General features: G+C 31.5%; 2 protein-coding genes and 1 non-coding gene across 6 annotated transcripts in view; 1 reads left to right on the plus strand and 2 right to left on the minus strand.

Moving 5' to 3' along the window:
* The window catches only part of LOC144855926 (ER membrane protein complex subunit 3-like), a 140,214-nt gene that overhangs the window by 88,582 nt on the left and 26,788 nt on the right, over window positions 1-24,844 (minus strand). The gene's annotated exons all lie outside the window — the stretch shown is intronic.
* The window catches only part of LOC144855921 (uncharacterized), a 37,141-nt gene that overhangs the window by 9,056 nt on the left and 3,241 nt on the right, over window positions 1-24,844 (plus strand). The window contains exons 11-16 of one of the 4 annotated variants that reach the window (XM_078713877.1): window positions 384-909; window positions 1,191-1,247; window positions 1,973-2,030; window positions 2,514-2,560; window positions 3,112-3,126; window positions 7,783-7,894. In XM_078713877.1, coding sequence (XP_078570003.1) covers window positions 384-909; window positions 1,191-1,247; window positions 1,973-2,030; window positions 2,514-2,560; window positions 3,112-3,126; window positions 7,783-7,784 — 705 coding nt within the window. In that variant the 3' untranslated portion in view covers window positions 7,785-7,894. Of the gene's footprint in view, window positions 1-383; window positions 910-1,190; window positions 1,248-1,972; window positions 2,031-2,513; window positions 2,561-3,111; window positions 4,253-7,782; window positions 7,895-22,027; window positions 22,291-24,036; window positions 24,520-24,844 lie in introns of those variants that run through there. The other 3 variants (XM_078713876.1, XM_078713878.1, XM_078713875.1) reach the window with 3 other exon arrangements.
* Trnad-auc (transfer RNA aspartic acid (anticodon AUC)) lies at window positions 2,936-3,007 on the minus strand. Its single transcript has one exon. It is a non-coding gene; the product is annotated as a tRNA-Asp (tRNA).

Consider the following 24,844-nt stretch of genomic DNA (forward strand, 5'->3'; position numbering starts at 1 on the left):
ATATATAATTCTCTTTTAGAAATAGATATAGGCCTATTCTTTGATCTCGTCTTATTTGTTTTTGTGGTTAAAAACCTTAAATCATCTGGGATATAATTCACAGCTTTGTACCAGAATACTGATATAGTGTTGTCTTATATTAGTTCTATATTTTAGTATATACACATTTTCTCTTTGAATCCATATGTTTTTCGACTTTAAATCGATAAAATAAAGAGAAACAATATCGAAAAACTAATTAATTTAGTTGTTAATTTGTGTTTGATATTTCTAGATAGTAAGATTTATTTTAAATTTTATTTAACAGCCTAATGATAAGAAATTAACTAAAAACGACGCTAGTGTAATTACCAATGTATATTTCTTTTAATTCAATATTCCAGAGAGGCTTTGATGATTTGCTTTTTGATGTAAGCCGTGCATACGAAGGAAACACATTGAACGAGCTAAGACTTCTGCTGAATGACCATTGCGATGGATCGACGTTAGCCGATAAAGACAGAGGAGCATTGGATTTGTTTCGTGAACTCGAAATCAAAGGTTATATTTCAAATGAACCTACAGATGTAGAGATGTTGCTAGACATTGCAAAGGAAACCGAAATTGATAAAGCTTCAAAACTAATCAACGCTTTTAAAAAGAAGTATCCAAACACGAAGACAGACTACGAGTATAGCAAGAATAAACCAATAACATCATTTCGGAAAAAACTTCTAAAAGTTGCAAAGACAAATAAAAAGGCGGTAAAACCTATGGCTGCCGTCTACAAGTTAGAAAAGTTTACGTTTGATAGTATTTGGGACTTCATTTTCAGACTTGAGCAAGATTGTAAACTGGTGGACACCCCAGACTCAATGGAAACATTTGCAAAAAAATGTCTTGACGAAAATGTGTCAAAAATATTTCTCGGTATGTATTCTCTAAACATTGTTTTAAATAAAATACTTATTTTAACAAAAGTATGCAATTCTTCCGTTTATTTATCAATTTAGCAACAATATAGCAGTCAAAAATACTTATAATCATATGATAATAAGTAGATACATTTATTTTTAATTGTTCATAGATGGCATAGCGACAGAATCTTCTGTTATTTTTACCAATAAAAAATACCAGTCAATAAATACTTATAATCATATAGATGATAGTAATTATATGAATTTTTCTTTAATTGTTCATAAATGGTATAGCTCCAGTTACTGCAGCATCTCCACCCCCGTCTCAGACCGTACGTGGCGGAGAAGAAGGTAACATTCGAATACTATAGTTTTCAGTCAATAATCCGTGGTGTTTTCGGAGCTTTCAACCTGCCCTTATCGGGTCCTTAATTATTTATCTTTCTAACTGAAATTTAAAACATTTTAAATTAAAATATTCTATATTCCAAGCGAATTTATTTATATAAACGCTACCTGAAACAATTACCAACAATAATACATGGAATAGTTGACCATTGCTTCAATCTTATCGATAATGTGGAAAACAAGGAGATCATTTGAAAACTATGATATTGATAATATTAATAACGTCAGATTACATTCTTATTGGTATGATGCCCAATACTAAGTGTTCTTTGTTGTGTAAAATATTATACAAATTTAAAATGAATTGTTCGCACATTATGTCGCCGCCAATTACTCTTAGGAATTAAAGCGACATATAAGAAGGTAATCACACTTAGATTGAAATTGCCTGCAAAATGACCCGTAATCATTTTCTAGATCTTTAATCAATTTTATTACAAAATGTTTTCTTTATAATACTCTGTCAACTTTCCTATTAGGCCTACTGTAATTTTATTGTGATTTATTTAGGCCCCAATTAGTTCAATTAAATTATTCGAAATAATTAATTCAGCCGCAGAATATCTAGTGATTTCTTCAGTATTATATTATTCAAAATTACTTTTCTATATAGACAGTGTATATAATTATACCCTCACCATTAAAATAAATTTCATTTGTCATTTCAGATGAACCTGATAACGCAGCTGTTGCCACAAGTACTACACCTATGGTAATACACGATAGGTATAACATAACATAGCATTAAGCTATAGTAAACAATTATTAGGATAATCCCACACAACTAAACCGTTATATGTTACAATTATTTACAGGAGGTTATACAAATTATTATATTAATTAAATAAATAATTATTTAGGGACCTACAGTACGCCCTATGGTTTGTAAAACCTAAGTTGTCCGAAAGTTTAATAGTGAAATTACTACATAGTATTTTCATATCCAGTTGAGTCATATAATAATCTTACCACTTCCCACCCTCTAACTTTCAAAATGGATTTATACATCGTACCCAAGTGTTATACTATAGGAACTACTTTATAACATTTGCGCAATTGAATCAACGTAGAATTTCGCTTGCCTGATGTACGGTCCATAGCCATTTGGTGGATCCAAAGAGTATTAATTTGAGGTTAGCATTGAGCTTAAACAATTGTTGCCTGATTACATGGTTAATGACAATGGTTTATATGGTTTATTTCGATTAGGAACACTGAAACAAGCAGACTGAAGAGGATACAGAATTTTATAAAAAGTAATTATCAACTGACAATACTTATATTCGATCTTTAGACTGAATAACAATTAAAAATGACTAATGTAAACTTATATATATATAATTGCACTGATGAAGGGCTAGTGTTGCCCGAAAGCTCTGCTAACTTTTCTGGCTGTTTACTTTATCGTTTTGATTTAGCTTTTCGCTTTTTTTTTGTATCTCCATTGAGATCCAGCCACTGATACCCACAGCATTGTCATTTTTTCAGTAATTTGCCTTTGGACTTATATATATATATATAAACAAATCAGGCAAAGAACATTAATTCTAAACCGCCCGGTAATATACTGAAATTTAATTAATTAATTTGAAACGATAAAGATGAGGAAATCTGTGAGAATGAGAAAAAGTCGCCCCAACCGAGACTCGAACTCGGACCGCCTGCTTGATATGCAGATGTCCTAACCATTAGACCACTGGGGCTTTCATGGTATTGTTCGAACTCGATTGGATAGATATATATATATATATATTCATCGTCATGAAATATATTTTTATATAGCTAAATGTATTTCTTTTTATTTCAGAAAATAAAAAGCTGTGTGGGTTTATTATTATATGGACACTATTGCTCCTATGTATTGGCTCGGAATTCGTAATCATTTTTTGTACTTCTTCAATAACGGGATTTGTAGTTGTTTTTATTATTTCTATAATATTACTTGTAATCTCTATTTTCTTGTCACGCTATTTTGAAGGATGGTATGCAAAATGTGTTGATGCAATTGCAATAATCGGGACTTTAATTCCATTTGCTGTCATGCTTTATTACTGGGCGATTGAAAAGATACAAGACAACAGTAACGAAGATATAACAACACAGTTACCGTTGATGTTTAATGAAACCACTGCTTTTATTTGAAATGGTTAAATAACATTCATAATGTTTGTTGTAACTCAAATGTAAGTGTTAACTTGTCTGAATGTTCGGAACTAAATAAGATAATACAAGTATAGATAGTAATTTGGAGGCATAGAAGGTCTACAGTAATAATCAATTACCGATCTTATGTAATGTAAATCACTGGATACTGGCACACAAATATAACATTCACCTTTGTGCACACTCTATCAACAACAATAGTTGGATTGCATTATTCTTAATATCTCTTGGTAATAGTAATTGCTGTTTGTTCATGATTTCTTTTTGTGATATTATGCTTAAAGTAAATATGTTATAAAAAATGTATTGAGAGTTTAGTGCGTTTTGTAGTTTGTGTAGTTTTTATAGGCTTGTAATAAATAATATCATCTTGCAGTGTACTTTTATCTTGACTATAATAAATTCTATTCTAACTTATACAAAGGGTAATAAATAAAAAGTAATAATAACAATAACATCCTAAAACCAGCCATTTGTTTTTATTGAGATTAGATCAAAACTACTAGTCCTACGTGGGTGGATTAAAGTTATACCTTTCAGCAAGAAATATTAATATTGCACTTTTAAAAAAAGGATGGTATAGAAACATCTGATAGCTTGAAAAAATATGATTTTTGTATATAGTTTTGAAAATATTGAAAGATAAAGTAATATTGGACCACAAAGGAAATTCTATTCATATCGGTTATAAAATGGAATGGACGGTACATATTTATGTATCCTAGTTATGAAACGAGTCAGCCTAACAAAATAATTAGACACATAGGATTACAAGATAATAAATAAGATGGTGTCTAATAAATAATACGTTTTCCTTATTTTGTCTTCAGGATCTCTTATCTGGTAACAGTCTATACAAAATGGGAAACAGAAAGAAAATAATAAAAGTACTTTTCTAATTACATTTCAAAAAGTTATCTTGACTTTTAGGATAGTATGAACATATTCAGACTTTATTATTATAGATATTCTATTGATGCTTGGATATAGTTTTATGCTGTACATAACAGCCGTATACGAACATTTTGTTGGTAGGACCTCTTGCGATTACGATTTTACAATGCAGTACTGTGCATACATTGATAACTGTCTAATAAGGGCAAAACAACTTTAACAAATGTGAAGTACATTCCCCAAAGACGCCATACTTGTTTTTATCTAGCTATAGCCAGCTATAATCAGACAATTGAAGAGGAAATTATCAACATCAACATAAGCTGTTGCTTTACGTTTCTACAAAAAAAAACAAATCTTAGATCAAATGTATTAAAAAGTAAAAAAGACAAATAAGCATAGTCCCTCCCCTTCACGAAACTGTAGGCCTATTTATGATAATAGCAATACGACTTTATCAAGAACGGATCACGCGATATCCACAATGTAAAACCCCTGAAGCAACAACACTATCGTACTATTTTATTTACTTTACTTACTATTTAATTGCTCAAACTGGGGTCATGCGTGTCTTTCTATTATATGCATAATAATTGCATATCAATAACTTTATCGTTTTGATTTAGCTTTTCGCTTTTTATTTTGTATCTCCATTGAGATCCAGCCACTGATACCCACATCATTGTCATTTTTTCAGGAATTTGCCTTCAGGTGAGGGGTAGGTGCTGTTTTATCACACATGGTAAATGGGAAAGAAAGGCCTATTAAATTTGCATCTCGTTTATTAAATAAGACCGAAAGAAATTATCCGCAACTAGAAAGAGAAGCCTTGGCTATCGTGTATGCTTGCAAAAAGTTTTATTACTATATCTATGGCCGAAAGTTTATTTTAATAAACGACAATAAGCCCCTAACTACTATATTTGGTCCGAAGAAAGGGTTTCCAGTTTTGGCTTCTGAGAGAATCCAGCGATGGGCTCTTAATTTGTCTGGGTTTGATTATGATATTAAATTTATAGGAACAGTCAAGCGAATGCGAACGCGGATTGTTTATCCCAATTACCGGTTGAGTGTTCCCCACGTCAGAGCGAAATTTTGGTTGCGCATATTGGTTCTAGAAAGATTCTTCCGGTAAATAGCGCCGAAATAAGAAATAATACCCGTAAAGATGTAATATTATCTAGAGTAATGCGTTGTCTTATGGATGGAAGTTGGCCTCAAAGCGATGAGAGTTTGTAATCTTATTTTAACAGACGAAACGAACTGACTATTGAAGGGGGTTGTTTGTTATGGGGTATCCGGGTAATAATTGCGACAACAGGTTTTAGAGGAATTGCGTGTAGGCCATATTGGGGTGGTCAAAATGAAAGGGTTAGCGCGTTTTCATTTCTGGTGGCCGTTGTTAGATGCGCAAATTGAGGAAACTGCGAAAAAGTGTTCTCATGTCTGCGTATACAAAATAATCCTACCATTGCGCCTATGCATCCTTGGTTACCTGCTTCTAACCCTGGGGAACGTGTACATGTAGATTTAGCGGGTCCTTTTGAGGGTCTTACATATCTTATTGTGGTGGATGCCCGAGGGTTTTATTATGCAATCTACAACTTCACAGAAAACTATTGGGGTATTGAGAATTTGTTTAGCCGGAATGGTTTGGCTAACTGCACACTACAAAGTAGTGGATGAGAGTTTGGTGTAATGGTTATGTATCCAGCCTCTCACAGTTGAGATCCCTGGTTCAAGTCCTGCTGAGTTTTTTTTTTAATTCTTTTTTTTTTTATGGACCTTGATCTTTAACCCTGACCCTTCAAAATGTAACCACAATTATATGATGAGTCATTGATCATTGTGGCTAAGTTTGGTGAGAATCGGATAAAAACTGTGGTCTCTAGGCAGTAAAATAGTTTTTTGTTAGTTGTGACCTTGACCTATGACCTTTTCCCCTCAAATTCGAACTCGTCCGAGCTTTTGGGGCATAGATCATTGTGGCCAAATTTGGTGAGAATCGGATAAAAACTGTGGCCTCCAGGCTGTTCACAGACAGACAGACACACACACACACACAAACATACAGGGGTGAAAATATAACCTCCTTGGCGGAGGTAATAATAATATATGTAAACATTATAATATGAGAGGTGACATGCAGCCTTATTTATTTTTATTAACTGGGAGAAGGCTGGTTTCGCCCTGTACATTTCCCCTGACATTTGACTATCCCCATAAGATTTGTCCTCCGGACCGTTTCCCATAGAGCATTTTCTCCCGGCCATTTGCTCCCCACATGTTTTTGAGTTTACAGTATGACCATGGAGGAATAAATAAGATTCTTATTTATTTCCTCCATGGTATGACATAGTCAAAGACTATAACTAATATTATTTTCTAATAGAGTAGTCCTAAGATTTGGTCCTAAACTTTTTCATCGTATTTTATAACGCCATTACCTCAATTTCTTGTTTATCTAAAAAAATACCACTATTTACAGCTTTGCACTTCTATTTTAAGATATTTAACAGGTCTACACAACAATAAACAACGTTTTTTTCAAGGCCAAAGCGTTTATTTCAAAGGGAAATTTTATAAAAGTATAGGAACGTATGTTACGCTCATTGTACCAAGTCTCGGTAGGGTGACCTACGTCACCTTATTTCCTCCCTATTTTATGATCTAATAATAAAAAGGGAAGTAAATTATACTTTTACGATAACAATAGGGAACTTATTATATTTGTTTAAACTGATCAACACCAATATTACCATAACAACGAGGGTAATGTAAATATCTATTCGTCCCACATAATTATAAGCATACATAAAATACTCATAAAGTACTCATTCCTTTATGTATTATTGCAGCTCCATAAAAACACGGACAAGCATTGAAACAAATTATCTAATAATCAAATATGAAAAGGAAGTAAATTATACTTTTACGATAATATAACTAGGTAAATTATTATTTGTTTTTTAACTTTTTTTTTTATTCTCTATATTTATATAACAGTCACATTTGCTTTATCTATTTAGAGAGTAACGTATGAACATTGCCTTATATTCAATATAGTTAATGAGATTATTAATTTCATAGTAAAAGATTAAACTGAGCTGAAGTATATATCAAAGTTACTAACCAACCAACCAAATACTCTAGCCAATGAATGGGGCCTACTAACACACATACAGCACGAATAAATAATAAATCAATCAAATGCATTTTACCACACTAAACTACAAAAAGAAAAGTTATTAAAAAATGAACTAAAAATTGAATACATATTTTAAATCGCCATAATCAATCAATCAATCAAATCAATCAAAATCAACATTTATTTCCAAAAAGGTGGCGTAAACTGATAACCGTGCATTTGACTGTTGGTCAAAGTGTATTCTAATTATTTTACTTGCGTTTATTATTTCAGAAAATGTCAAATCTCGAGGAAAGAGAATTTTCAGAACTTCTTGCAAGTCTAAGTAAAATATATACTGGTTACAAACTGCTTTGGCTAAAACTCTTGCTACATGATCACTGCCCAGGGGAGTTGTTAAGCCAAAAAGACATCACAGGACATGATTTGTTTAATGATCTTGAAAGGATCGGGTATATTTCTTATGAACCCTTTGATGTGGAAATGTTGTTAGAAATCGCTAAAGTAACAGGTCAGAGAAATGCTTTAAACTTGATATCTAAGTTTAAAAAGGAGCATCCATACAGCGATGACACCTACACCTTCACCAAAGGCACACCAATAACAGAATATCGCAAAACGCTTTTTACAGCATTAAGAGAAAACAGAAATGACGTATCAACGATGCTTGCCTCCTACAAAAAAAAGCAATACAAATTCGACAATGTTTGGGAATTTGTAGTTTATCTGGAGAAGGAAAAGGAGTTGGATGAAACAAAGGATTCAAAAGAATACTTCGCCCAACGTCTTGACCCTAACGCAAGGGACATTTTTTTAGGAGGTACGTATCATCATTTTTCATTAACTAAACACGTCTGATTCATTAAAAGATCGATTGTACGTAAACATTTAAATTGACTTCTTAATAAATATTTGTTTAATCCTTCAATTAAGTATTTTTTAAATTACCTTCTAGATCAGACAGCTGACCTGAATTCAGCTAGGTAATAGTATATTTATTATTTGTCTACAGTTTACCGTGATATTTAAAGTACTTATTCTTAACTTCCATCTTCTCCTTTAAATTATACCTTGTTCAATAATTATTAGAAAACCAAAAAAAATTGTATATGAAAAAAACTATAGATTGAGATCTTTATTGTAAAAACACTAATATTCTGTAACTAATATATCTTGTTTTCTAGAGAATTGAAACGTTCACAAAAGAGAAACATAAATGTTAACGGTAAATTACCACCCCTTACGGTATATATTAATAAATAAAGTTGATCATTTTTAAATAGTAATTATATGTTTCGTTCATAATAGTATCATATGAGAATAAGCCTTGACCAAAAATTATATTTATATTCAATTATTATATGGGCGAAATGAAAAATGAAATGGAAAATTTGTTTTGTTTAGATCAAACTATTATAGCAAGTTCTGCTATGAATGGGGAAATATCTCATTTTGAAGCAACTAGATTTGATAAGGTAAATATCTAAGTAAAAATAGAATGAATACTCAAATCAATTACAGTATAATTTTAAAAAAGACCAGTAGCAGTAGGACATAGATGAGGCTAGACCCCCATAAAACAAACTTTAAAATAACTAACTACGTGTGTGTACGCATATCTGTTTACAATTTAAGAAAATAAATGTGTATTTTATATTATACTATAGTATAAAACGGTTTAATCATCAGAAAACAGAAAATGAAAAAAGAAAAACATATACTGTATAGGCCTAATAATGTTAGGATTTCTGAAATATAAAAAATATTATCATTGCGAATAATGTCGAAAACTCCTTTTAAAACTTTTTTTTTAATTTTCAAGAAAAGAAGAAAAGAATTACCAGGCACACAGACGAAGGATGATGTTATATTGAACGAAAAAGCAAATGAAATTATCAAGAAAGCTGAGACCATTCAAAAAGAAATAGAGAAGAAAATTAATTCTGCCATTAAAAGTAATCAGAAATATTTCAGATATGTTAACACTTGCGAAATTGACATGAACAGATACCAAAAATCTTCTATTGACAAGATTAACCACAACCACACTGATCATAATCGTGTTCTTGACAAAATACGTAGTGAAAAGAAGGAAGACTTTGCAGACCAAGAAAGATACCTGGGATCCAAAAAGGAAGCCTTAGAAGATGCGATCAATGAAATTAAACAAAACCCAGAGAAGACAGAGACTCTTGAGTGGCAAGAAAGCTTTATCATGGACACTGAAAACCAAATTAAATTATATTCTGAAGTGAATTTTCTATTTCACGAAGAACATCTTAAACCAACATTCATAAAAACAGAATTGCCATATCCTACTGCTAATATAATAGTTGATGATTGCAGATTCAGTATTGATGACAAGGATAGATTATTCTCAATCACAAAGGAACAACAGTTTACAGTGAGTATAGCCAGTCACGTTGATCCAAATGCAGTGAATGTTCCAAGTCAAAAGAAAATGTATCCAGATGCATTTTTACATGCTACACTGATAAGCCCGTCAGGTGAAAAACGGCCTGTTCATGTGGAAGAAGACAAGGAACAAGGGAAGTATAGAATAACAACAGATAGATGCAATCTGGTAGGTGATTGGATGATAGAGGTCAAAACTGATGAAAGATACAGAAGGATCAAAGGATCACCAGTGAGAATTAAAGTAGAACCACCGGGACTTGTAAACGACAACACCACCGTCTTCTATAAAATACCCAGCAACCAGAATGTAACAGATGTAGCAGTAGATGCAGAAGGTAGCATAGTAGTAACAAGTGAGTGCAAGTTATTCAAGTTTAATCAATCAGGTAAATGTGTTACCAATATGAAATTGGGAGAAAATACAGTGGTCAAAAGGGTGCATCAAATGAGTGATGGTCATGTTGTATATAGCGATGCACGAGGAAATATTGTAAAGTACGACCATGAATTGGAAGAAGGCACTAAATTTGGGAATGAAATGTTGCTTTCACCAGGAGGTTTGGCAGTAAACAGTGAATCACGAGTTCTATATGTTGCAGACAGTGAAGCTCATTGTATTTTTAGATTCAATGTTAATGACGGTAGTCCCATTTACAAGATCGGTTCAAAGGGTAGTGAAGAAGGTAAAATGTATCAACCCACGGATGTTGTGTTTACTAAGGAAGGTAATTTATTGGTTACTGAAAGTGGTAATAATAGAATACAAATGTTTGATGCAGATGGTACCTTTATTAAAACACTTGTAAGCGAAGGTAAAGAAGATGGGAAAGTTATCGGTCCCACGGGTATAGCAATTGACAAGGATGACCATATAATTGTACCAAGTAAAAACAAACTACAATTGTTTGATAAAGATGGTGTTTTTATAAAACGAATTGATGACGCTAATGATGGTCTTGATCTCCCAAGCGCAATCACTGTAATTTCCGACAGACCTAGGAGATTGGCAGTTGTAAATTTAGGAAATGTGAAAGTATATAATTACTAAAGAAAAATAATGTTAATCATTTCATATGAAAGAACTACGTGTAATAACACAATATATTCAGTCATCTACAATGCTATTGCTGCTTTTGGTATCGTTTTTATATCTATAGAAATAAGATCAAAACGTTGAAATAAACTAGCACTGGATTCCTTTTCATAATTGTTCAAATTACTGATTGTTATGATTTTCTTGTGACTCGACTTACTTAGGATTATATCTTTTTGGAAGACATATACAAGCATATTGGTTTTGATATTATTATTTATATATTACGCAGTACTTTTTAATTTTATAATTAGTAGAATTGTTTGAGTCAAAGATGTTTTATAAGTTTGTAATCTTGAAAATTTTAAGCCTTGATAATATTAATCGAACTAATTCATTTTTAAACCAATGTTTATATTTGTGTAGAATTGTTATTATTGTTAAATAGAATTAAATATTCGAAATTTAATAAATTATATTGTTTTGATATTATTATTTATATATTATGCAGTACTTTTTAATTTTAAAATAATTTAAATATCAGTATTAATTGATAAATCATTTAGTGTTTTTTGCTATAATTATTGCTACGGTTATTTTTGTGGTTTACATTCCTTTTATCATGACAGTTTAAAAATATAGTGATAGACAATAAAGTAAGTAAATTACATATTTACAGTTTGGACATTTTTTTTTATATATATTTAAAGATATATTGTCCCCCTAAAAAAATATTTTTTTAAATTTTTTTGTTGAATATGTTATTTTAATGTCACATAATAGTTATTCACTCTCACAAAAAATTGGGTCTGAAAAAAAAATTTTATCTGAGAAAAATGTAATTTAAAGCAAAAAATGGTCAAATTGTCTGGAAGACAATGAGTTTTTGGGTAATTTAACTGTTTATTTTGTCTTTTTATAGGTGAAATAATTTTTTTTCCCCGTTTTTTTTCTTATGGAAGTGAACAACTTTATTAAAACTGCAAAATGGCCTATTCAAAGTTCGATTTTAAAAATCTTTATTTTTCATGATTTTGGGGGACAATAAATTTTATAATTTTATAAATAATATTTTAGATAGTTAGTAAGACCGATAGAAATATACTGTAGTAGGCATACTGTTGTGGTATTGGAAGGCTCACCATTTATTACGGATGAAAATACGAGTACTACAACCAAGCTGATGATAATTAGCTATACGGTATTATAGTCAAAAAGTATTGTATGGTAACCGGCCGCGAATTTTCTTTTTGTACATAAGTTGGGAACCGAACGATAGCCGAACTACTTCCTAAATATAACTAAACCTAACCCTCTAAATAATCTCCCTCACTATCAAGTAAAAAGAAGTAAAGTTTATATTCTAATCCATTCGATTCTACACAGACGGCTCGAGAGAAAGCGTTTGCATTAGCGAATTGTAGTTAGATAAATTCTTACGTTATGGATATGACTAATGAGCATTTATGATGAAAAAAAAAATATCACACTGAAAATTGTATGAGATGTTTCTCTGCCAACATATTTTAAAATTGGAATGCAATGTCATTAAAAAAATACAAAAAGAAACTATTTACAAATAGGATACTTGGAATATTCATTTCATGCTCATCATGACGGATGATTCTTCTCATCTCTGGAAACCTTTCCATCAGTAAATGCTCTTCCAGTGGTGATGGCGTCAGTCTGGCTGTTGGATGAAATGGCTTGAGCAAAACAAATCTAGAATTGCACAAAAACAATGTTTCACCACATAAACTCAGCTTTGTTGAGACTGATGATAATGTTGACGATGATGGTGGCCATAGTGACAATGGTTCCTCTTATAAAAGAAAAAATATATAAAGATGAAAAGCAACGAACTGATACAAATCATACTCGGCATTGTTTGGGATGGATTGAGGTGTGTGAGGGCGTCGTACAAGCATTGGTCCTGATGTCCCATCAGCCTTTTCAAACATCTCTTTGAAATATCAATATTTTCATGTTTTTATTAAAACGAAACCTGAAAAGCAATTGAGAATTTTACTCAGTAAACTGAAACACAAAAAGGAGATGAGATGACAGTTCAATGTGCGAATGATGATCATCATCATATTACACAATGAAGAAAAACACATCCATACCTGTATGCCATTTCTTGACCGAGATCATTTGTTGTTGTGGCGTACCAGGACGTCTTTTCATTGCTGATGACTGATACTTTTTAAGTAGATCAAAAAACGAACACGTTCTCCTTTTTTTTAAACGAAATAGTTGATTCCTACATTTAAAAAGAAAAACATTTTTCTTTGTTTTACACGTACAATTAAACTAACAAACTCAAATTTATTAGAAAAAATGATCTACCTCTCTATCATCCTATCTTTCCAGTTAATTGTCATCAAACCTTGTTGCGTCGTTTTTTTAGTAAATCGACAAGACTTCTGTATAAAGCTAATTTATACATATTTTTATATCAATCAGTCTGGAAAACTGCCTAAACACAGTTTGCAAATACCTCGACGAAAAAGCGGCAAAAATATGTATCGGCATTTTGTAAGCAGTCAGGTCAGCAGTTTACTCAGTGTCAAAAAATTGATAAAAGTACAGTAGTATCATTATATAATACAGGTAATACAGTGGTGCGGATTGATATTGTTTTTCATGGACCATTTCAACGTTCTAAAGTGTATAGTTGTATTTTAAATTAACAATCTATACAAGGTAGCTTTACCCGAACCCTGGTAATTCACCTCCGACAAAACAGACATGGTATATTGTGTTAATAATTTCATTATTCAACATAGCCCGGAGCTGAAATTCCATCACCCTTAATCAAACGAACGCTATAATAATGGTTTCAATTGTGGTTATAATTTCTATTGATATGCATAATAAACGGTTAACCATATGAAGTACTTCCTTAATGTAAATGCACTAATAACAGGCTACGCAACATTTAACTAATAGACTATGGAATCCTCTTTCAAGAAAATATTTTTAGAAACAAATTAAAAATAACGAAAATGCCTATCAAATGTAATAATAATTCGTTAATAATACAACACTACTAATCTCTTTTTCTGAATTTTAATTTCCATTGTTAAGTCAACCAATAAAATACTAAATGTAATCATACATCTAGGCCTATTCGTACATAACAATTGTTGTCAATTTTTATTAAATTGTGCATATCATTATTATCGTTCCTAAAAGATAAGACTGTTCTTTGATCCTCAAAATGTCGGCACAACAAGGGAGTATATCTTCTACAGTAAGTATGAAGTTTTTAAGGCATATTGTATATATTATTATCAATAATAATAACATATTGGTGTAAAAATCAACCTTGCTACCATTACTATGTATCAATTGTTAAGCCTGGGTAGGGAACATACATGTTAGTTGTTAAGGCCTGGTTATATTTATTTTAATATTCTCCTGTCATGTGGGCAAAGCTTGTCAAAGACATTAAAACACAAGCAAAAGATATAGAACTGGAAGATGAAGTAAATATTAATGATACAGTATAAGCATTTTTTACATTGAATGATTTGCTTTATGGTTTTAAGAACATGCAAGTAACCAAACATTCTCAGAATTACTTAAGAAAATAAGTGATTATATAGATATAAATTAAACAACAAAAACAGTGTATTTGTTTTGAATCAAACTGAGTTGCATGTAGCGATGTGTCTAATTATCCAATCCTTTTAACAGACTAAACGTATTATATGACCATTCTTCAATTATCACTCTGCGTAAACTCGCTTTCTTTCTCAAATATCTACAACATATAGGCCTAATCGTTATCGTGAAAATTAAGTGAACATTGGAATGACGCGATGTTGTGTATTAAGAATTATCACAACAAATGATTTTTGTTCTTGCACTTGCGATCAAATTACTACTATAAATCAATAAACCTATCAATCATTTGATTCAAGAAAAAAAAACGCCTAAAATTTTGGATACAAAATGGCCGTCATAAATCAGATATAACTTGTGACGTCGTAAGTATCAAGAAGTATTTTAGTATAATAGACCAAATAATGGCTTCAGTTATGCTTATAATTTCTATTACGCACAATTTGCATAACAATAACTTAACACCCTTTTCAACAAACTGAGAGGTACTTTAAAGTACTTTATAAATGTTTTTTATATAATTACATTATACCTAGATAATGTGTATTAATACAGTTTAAAATACAAAAAAAAAATTAATGGATGTTTTGTGCAATTTTTAATTACAATGTTCATGTAAAAAAATGGAATGTCAAATGTTTTAATAATACAAAACATTGTCCATTCATCCATAACAATCGTGGTTTTTACTCCTCAACTTATCTTTGACGTGGAATTCTAGAAAACAATAAACTGCGCTTTGCCTTCAAAATGTTGGAAAACCTAGAAACTATATCCTCTACCGTAAGTATACAGCTGTTTACGTGTTTATAAATGTCAGTAGGCTGACTACATTAATCTACATAACACGGTTTGCCACCAACATTGCCCGATGTTATGTGGTGTGGCACGCACTAGGGTTTTGTGTGTAAAGTTATTGAGCAATTTCTTTGGGCTATGATTAGGTTAGGGGCGAAAAAATAAATTTATTATAAATTGTTCCTCATTATGATTTATGAAAAGATATAAAAAAAACGTAATAAATGAATAAAAATAAACATATAAATCTATAATAGATCTAATACAATAAGATCTAAAAATTATCCTTGGAAGATTCACTAATATGCCTGCGCATGTTCATGGTAATACACTCATGTCTGAGGAAGAACGTCAAATGGCGGATAGCATGGTATCAAGGGTAAAATTTGCTATTTTTAGGTGATCATTTAGAATAAAATGATCACCTATTGTTATTGTATAAAATCTTTATTATTTTTTTTCTTTTTATTGTTTCTGTACACTATTTTGTGTAACAATTATCTCAAAAAGTTTAATGTCAATGATTACCAAAATTTCAGAATATCTTTCAAATAATATAACTTAATCCTAATAAGCTTTCCAGCGTGATCACTCATCCGTGACGACATTTATACGCCATTTTGCGAAATCACATTATCAATCATATCTCCATAATTCATTATCACATATTAATGAAATTCACTACACGTAAACTTCAGATCAAGGGTAAAATATTAGCAAATAAAAACGCACACGCACGTAGGGTCATGCGCGTGAAATCGCGCGTTAAAAATTAAAAACGCTCAAAATTAAGTTTTGATCAATTTAGAGCATGAATTAGGCCATTTGCGTGTTTCAAAAAATTACTGCGCAAAAATGCGTTTTTGCGCGCGCGATACTTAAAAAGCGTAAAAAATATGAATTTTTTTTTACAAATCTCATTCTACTCACCATCCTTAGTACATTCACCAAATTTGAGTCAGTTCCGACTTAAAATAACGCTATACGAGCACGTTAAAAATGACAAAATGCGCACATTAATTTTACAAAAGTTCTGAAAATGGTGAAAAATAGGTCTTTTTTAAAATGAAAATAATTCTTCAGAATGCAAGATGACCCCCGATTTTTTTAACTTATTCTGGAAGCCATTGGGTTGTAGATAAGATGACCCCCGATTTTTTTAACTTATTCTGGAAGCCATTGAGTTGTAGATATGAATTCATGTACACATTTTACGTACAAAATGTTTTGACGTCATCAAATGGCCACTTGAATTTAAAAATTAGGATTTGTTATCTTTTTGTGTAGATTATCACATTCAACAGAGCGCATCTTGGTTATGTGTGCTCGAATTTCGCACAAATTTCAGTATGTGCTTGCTTAATTAATTATCTTTATCATGAGTTGACACTATCTTCATTTTAATGACGTCATCACGCGTAAAAACTTGAATAACGTAGGCCGTGTAATTTCACCTTCGCAGTAAATTTGAATATCTTACAGCTCTTCAGAATTGAAGGTTACCTTGATGATTATAATTTATTATGAAAGCTGATGAAATGTAGATATTAATTCATATAAAAATTAAGCCTATCGGATGTTGTGACGTTAACATATGGCCAGTTGAAGTGAAAAAGTAGTTTTTTCATATTTTTCGTCAAAGTTATACACAATTCAAAGAGCGCGCACAGCGCTTCTACGTGCCAATTTTTTTTCCAAATCATATATTTTTTTGCTCAATTAATTATCTTTCGAAATTGTCATCTTAAAGTTTAGTTTGATAACGTCATCATGCCAAAAAATTAGAACATGTGTGTCCCGTAATTTCACCTATGCTACACTGTATATAGATATACAGTATATACTGTACATATTGTATATGGCATATAGGCACAACTCAGCACTATAAGCATATAATAGGATGGCATACATCAACATTTTCCGATCGTATGTTAACATACGTGCATGTTTAAAAAAAATTAATTTCAGTAAAATGATAAAAATGATCACCTATAATTCGTCAAAGTGACGAATTAAATTCTAGTTATTCTTTAATATTGCTTTTGTATTTTCTACTACAACTACTGTATTGTATAGTTTGCTATAGTTATCCGCTTAATGTTGGCAAAACAAGGAAGTAAGTTATCCGATCGGGTACTTATTTTACAGTTTATAATTTTACTATTGTATGTTTGGGGTAAAAATAAAACTTAACCATTACAACAATTAGGATGGAGCGAGAACATGAGGACGAGTTTGAAGCAGCAGGAAGAGAAATGATGAACAATCCTAAATCATAAGTAGGGCCGTGCTAATTTACTTTTATTAGAGGTCACCATTGCCGTTGCTGTTGCGAAATAAATTGCCTATTTTCACCTGAACCGCATTTTGGTTCTTGGATGTAACATGATATTGACGCCTGTATCGTACCCATACACGGGGCGCACGAACGATTCGTACAAAGGACACCGCTATACAACCGCGTATTGTTTAGATCGCTGGCAGTCAGCAAGCATAAATATAAGTGTATATACGTAAAAAATGGAACGCCATGGTTACCTACAGATCATCATCATAGAGGATATGTTAATAATAATCTAGTACACTAACTGTGGTAACTGTGTACTATAGTATACATTATAGCAACCCACCCAACTGTATCAATACCTATTTATATTTATATATTTAATTTTTTCAACAAATTGGTGTAAATAAATATTGAACTATAATAAGCATTACATTTTCGCTTTTTCGGGGCTTCCTCTAGATGTACGCATTGAACTTGAACGCAATCAAAACTATATAATAATACTGAGTGAATGAAATCGGCCTGTTATATCGTCCTGTAATTAGTCACGTGTGTTTATTGGAGCGGAATATGGAATGGAATGACAAGAACTGCTGATCTAATCAAATTACTAAATATAAATCAATAAATCATTCAATCATTTGAGGTCCAAGAGAATAAAAAAACGCCTAAAATGTTTGATAAAAAATGGCCGTCATAAATCAGACATAACTTGTGACGTCGTACGTATCAAGAAGTATTTTATTATAATAGACCAAATAATGGCTTCAGTTATGCTTATAATTTCCATTATAAGCACAATATGCATAACAATAACTTAACAGTTCATGTTTCTTGAATGGTGCAAACACACAAACTGGTCTACGAAAGTACTTTAGAAATGGTTTTTATTTAATTACACTATGCCTAAATAATAATGCATTAACACGGTTTAAAATACACAAATATTAATGAATATTTTGTATAATTTTTAATTTCAATGTTCATGCAAACAAATGGAATATCAAATATTTTAATAATACATAACATTGTCCATTCATCCATAACAATTGTGGTTGTAAAGATTTTTACTCTTCAACTTATCGTTGACAATAAAACTGCGCTTTGCCTTCAAAATGTTGGAAAACTTAGAAAATATATCCTCTACCGTAAGTATACAGTTGTTTACATGTTCATACACTTTTACGTCATGTTTATAAATGTCAGTAGGCTGACTACATTAATCTACAACAAGGTTTGCTACCAACATAACCCGATGTTATGTGGTGTGGCACGCACTGGGGTTTTGTGTGTAAAGTTATCGAGCAATTTCTTTGGGCTATGATTAGGTTAGGGGCGAAAAAATAAATTTATTATAAATTGTTCCTCATAAGGGAAGCATTCATTATGATTTTATGAATAGATAAAAAAAACGTAATAAATGAATAAAAATAAACATATTTATGTTTTAGGTTTATTATTTGATCTGTTTTAAAAAATATTGTATATTTTTTCTTTTCCAGGAAGAACAGTTCGATGACTTACTGAAGAAAGTAAGTGAAAAATATAAAAGAAAGAAAGAATTGGTAGAGCTAAAAATTCTGTTGATGGACCACTTTGACGACTTGTCGTCACACGAAATAGAAAACATCAAAGCACTGGATTTGTTTTATCGACTCAAATCCAAAGGTTACATTTCTTATGAACCTACAGATGTAGAAATTCTGGTTGTCATTGCCGAGGAAACCGAAGAGCATGAGGCACTTAAATTACTAATTGAATTTAAAGATACGTATCAAAACAACAATCCCACGTACACATTTTCCAATGGCGAACCAATAGGAAAAACTCCGAAAAGCGTTCTAAGACAAGCAAGAGAGAAATCTGTGACGGATCTAGAAAGTATCCTTGGAAGATTCACTAATATGCCTGCGCATGTTCATGGTAATACACTCATGTCTGAGGAAGAACGTCAAATGGCGGATGACACAATCTCAAGGGTAAAATTTGCAAATTTGCTATTTTTATTCTTTAATATTGCTTTTGTATTTTCTACTACAACTACTGCATTGTGTAGTTTGCTATAGTTATCCGCTTAATGTTGGCAAAACAAGGAAGTAAGTTATCCGATCGGGTACTTATTTTACAGTTTATAATCAAATTACTAAATATAAATCAATCAATCATTTGAGGTTCAAGAGAAGAAAAAAACGCCTAACATTTTTTATAAAAAATGGCCGTCATAAATCAGATATAACTTGTGACGTCGTACGTATCAAGAAGTATTTTATTATAATAGACCAAATAATGGCTTCAGTTATGCTTAAAATTTCCATTATACGCACAATATGCATAACAATAACTTAACAGTTCATGTTTCTTGAAAGTACTTTAGAAATGGTTTTTATTTAATTACACTATGCCTAAATAATAATGCATTAACACGGTTTAAAATACACAAATATTAATGAATATTTTGTATAATTTTTAATTTCAATGTTCATGCAAACAAATTGAATATCAAATATTTTAATAATGCAAAACATTGTCCATTCATCCATAACAATTGTGGTTGTAAAGATTTTTACTCTTCAACTTATCGTTGACAATAAAACTGCGCTTTGCCTTCAAAATGTTGGAAAACTTAGAAAATATATCCTCTACCGTAAGTATACAGTTGTTTACATGTTCATAAACTTTTACGTCATGTTTATAAATGTCAGTAGGCTGACTACATTAATCTACAACAAGGTTTGCTACCAACATAACCCGATGTTATGTGGTGTGGCACGCACTGGGGTTTTGTGTGTAAAGTTATCAAGCAATTTCTTTGGGCTATGATTAGGTTAGGGGCGAAAAAATAAATTTATTATAAATTTTTCCTCATAAGGAAGCATTCATTATGATTTTATGAAAGAATAAACGTAATAAATGAATAAAAATAAACATATTTATGTTTTAGGTTTATTATTTGATCTGTTTTAAAAAATATACAATATTTTTTCTTTTCCAGGAAGAACAGTTCGATGACTTACTGAAGAAAGTAAGTGAAAAATATAAAAGAAAGAAAGAATTGGTCGAGCTAAAAATTCTGTTGATGGACCATTTTGACGACTTGTCGTCACACGAAATAGAAAACAGCACAGCACTGGATTTGTTTTATCGACTCAAATCCAAAGGTTACATTTCTTATGAACCTACAGATGTAGAGATTTTGATTGTCATTGCCAAGGAAACCAAAGAAAATGAGGCATTTCAATTACTAAATGAATTTAAAGATACGTATAAAAACAACAATCCCACGTACACATTTTCCAATGGCAAACCAATAGGAAAAACTCCGAAAAGCGTTCTAAGACAAGCAAGAGGGAAATCTGTGACGGATCTAGAAAGTATCCTTGGAAGATTCACTAATATGCCTGCGCATGTTCATGGTAATACACTCATGTCTGAGGAAGAACGTCAAATGGCGGATGACACAATCTCAAGGGTAAAATTTGCAAATTTGCTATTTTTATTCTTTAATATTGCTTTTGTATTTTCTACTACAACTACTGCATTGTGTAGTTTGCTATAGTTATCCGCTTAATGTTGGCAAAACAAGGAAGTAAGTTATCCGATCGGGTACTTATTTTACAGTTTATAATCAAATTACTAAATATAAATCAATCAATCATTTGAGGTTCAAGAGAAGAAAAAACGCCTAAAATTTTTTATAAAAAATGGCCGTCATAAATGTGGTTGTAAAGATTTTTACTCTTCAACTTATCGTTGACAATAAAACTACGCTTTGCCTTCAAAATGTTGGAAAACTTAGAAAATATATCCTCTACCGTAAGTATACAGTTGTTTACATGTTCATAAACTTTTACGTCATGTTTATAAATGTCAGTAGGCTGACTACATTAATCTACAACAAGGTTTGCTACCAACATAACCCGATGTTATGTGGTGTGGCACGCACTGGGGTTTTGTGTGTAAAGTTATCGAGCAATTTCTTTGGGCTATGATTAGGTTAGGGGCGAAAAAATAAATTTATTATAAATTGTTCCTCATAAGGGAAGCATTCATTATGATTTTATGAATAGATAAAAAAAAACGTAATAAATGAATAAAAATAAACATATTTATGTTTTAGGTTTATTATTTGATCTGTTTTAAAAAATATACAATATTTTTTCTTTTCCAGGAAGAACAGTTCGATGACTTACTGAAGAAAGTAAGTGAAAAATATAAAACAAAGAAAGAATTGGTCGAGCTAAAAATTCTGTTGATGGATCACTTTGACGACTTGTCGTCACACGAAATAGAAAACATCAAAGCACTGGATTTGTTTTATCGACTCAAATCCAAAGGTTACATTTCTTATGAACCTACAGATGTAGAGATTTTGATTGTCATTGCCGAGGAAACCAAAGAGGATGAGGCACTTCAATTACTAATTGAATTTAAAGATACGTATCAAAACAACAATCCCACGTACACATTTTCCAATGGCAAACCAATAGGAGAAACTCCGAAAAGCGTTCTAAGACAAGAAAGAGGGAAATCTGTGACGGATCTAAAAATTATCCTTGGAAGATTCACTAATATGTCTGAGGAAGAACGTCAAATGGCGGATAGCACGGTATCAAGGGTAAAATTTGCTATTTTTATTATCTTTAATATTGCTTTTGTATTTTCTACTACAACTACTGCATTGTGTAGTTTGCTATAGTTATCCGCTTAATGTTGGCAAAACAAGGAAGTAAGTTATCCGATCGGGTACTTATTTTACAGTTTATAATTTTACTATTGTATGTTTGGGGTAAAAATTAAACTTAACCATTACAACAATTAGGATGGAGCGAGAACATGAGGACGAGTTTGAAGCAGCAGGAAGAGAAATGATGAACAATCCTGAATCATAAGTAGGGCCGTGCTAATTTACTTTTATTAGAGGTCACCATTGCCGTTGCTGTTGCGAAATAAATTGCCTATTTTCACCTGAACCGCATTTTGGTTCCTGGATAGTAACATGATATTGACGCGTGTATCGTACCCATACACGGGGCGCAAACGATTCGTACAAAGGACACCGCTATACAACCGCGTATTGTTTAGATCGCTGGCAGTCAGCAAGCATAAATATAAGTGTATATACGTCAAAAATGGAACGCCATGGTTACCTACAGATCATCATCATAGAGGATATGTTAATAATAATATAGTACACTACACTAAACTGTGTACTGTAGTATACATTATAGCAACACACCCAACTGTATCAATACCTATTTATATTTATATATTTAATTTTTCCAACAAATTGATGTAAATAAATATTGAACTATAATAAGCATTACATTTTCGCTTTTTCGGGGCTTCCCCTAAAGGTACGCATTGAACTTGAACGCAATCAAAACTATATAATAATACTGAGTGAATGAAATCGGCCTGTTAAATCGTCCTGTAATTAGTCACGTGTGTTTATTGGAGGGAAATATGGAATGACAAGAACTGCTGATCTAATCAAATTACTAAATATAAATCAATAAATCATTCAATCATTTGAGGTCCAAGAGAATAAAAAAACGCCTAAAATGTTTGATAAAAAATGTTTGATAAAAAATGGCCGTCATCAGATATAACTTGTGACGTCGTACGTATCAAAAAGTATTTTATTATAATAGACCAAATAATGGCTTCAGTTATGCTTATAATTTCCATTATACGCACAATATGCATAACAATAACTTAACAGTTCATGTTTCTTGAAAGTACTTTAGAAATGGTTTTTATTTAATTACACTATGCCTAAATAATAATGCATTAACACGGTTTAAAATACACAAATATTAATGAATATTTTGTATAATTTTTAATTTCAATATTCATGCAAACAATTGGAATAACAAAGGTCTTAATAATAGAAAACATTGCCCATTCATCCATAACAATCGTGTTTTCACTCCTCAACTTATCGTTGACAATAAACTGCGCTTTGCCTTCAAAATGTTGAAAAACTTAGAAAATATACCCTCTACCGTAAGGACTGTATGATACAGTTGTTTACATGTTCATAAACGTTTACGTGTTTATAAATCAGTAGGCGGACTACATTATTCTACAACAAGGTTTGCTACCAACATTGCCCGATGTTATGTGGTGTGGCACGCACTGGAGTTGTGTGTGTAAAGTTATCGAGCAATTTCTTTGGGCTATGGTTAGGTTAGATTAGGGCGAAAAAATAAATTTATTATAAATTTTTCCTCATAAGGAAGCATTCATTATGATTTTATGAAAGAATAAACGTAAAAAATGAATAAAAATAAACATATTTATGTTTTAGGTTTATTATTTGATCTGTTTTAAAAAATATTCTATATTTTTTCTTTTCCAGGAAAAAAAATTCAATAAACTACTGAAGAAAGTAAGTAAAAAATATAAAAGCAAGAAAAAATTGGTCGAGCTAAAAATTCTGTTGATGAACCACTTTGGCGACATGTCGTCACACGAAATAGAAAACATCAAAGCACTGGATTTGTTTTATCGACTCAAATCCAAAGGTTACATTTCTTATGAACCTACAGATGTAGAGATTTTGATTGTCATTGCCGAGGAAACCGAAGAGGATGAGACACTTCAATTACTAAATGAATTTAAAGATACGTATCAAAACAACAATCCCACGTACAAATTTTCCTATGGCAAACCAATACGAGAAACTCCGAAAAGCGTTCTAAGACATGAAAGACAAAAAGGAACATCTATGATGGGTCTAGAAAGTATACTTGCAATATATACTAATATGCCTGCGCATGTTCATGATGATACACTCATGCCTGAGGAAGAACGTCAAATGGCGGATAGCATGGTATCAAGGGTAAAGTTTGCAAATTTACTATTTTTATTCTTTAATATTGCTTTAGTATTTTCTACTACAACTACTGTATTGTGTAGTTTGCTATAGTTATCCACTTAATGTGTTTGATATTCCAAATTTTTGCAAAACAAGAGAGTAAGTTGTCCGATCGGGCACTTATTTTACAGTTTTACTATTGTATGTTTGGAGTAAAAATAAAACTTAACCATTACAACAATTAGGATGGAGCGAGAACATGAAGACGAGTTTGAAGCAGCAGGAAGAGAAATGATGAACAATCCTGAATCATAAGTAGGGCCTACTAATCCCTGAATATAATTTTTTA

The sequence above is a fragment of the Antedon bifida genome, chromosome 11, assembly GCF_963402885.1.
Source record: "Antedon bifida chromosome 11, ecAntBifi1.1, whole genome shotgun sequence".
Lineage (NCBI taxonomy): Eukaryota > Metazoa > Echinodermata > Crinoidea > Comatulida > Antedonidae > Antedon > Antedon bifida.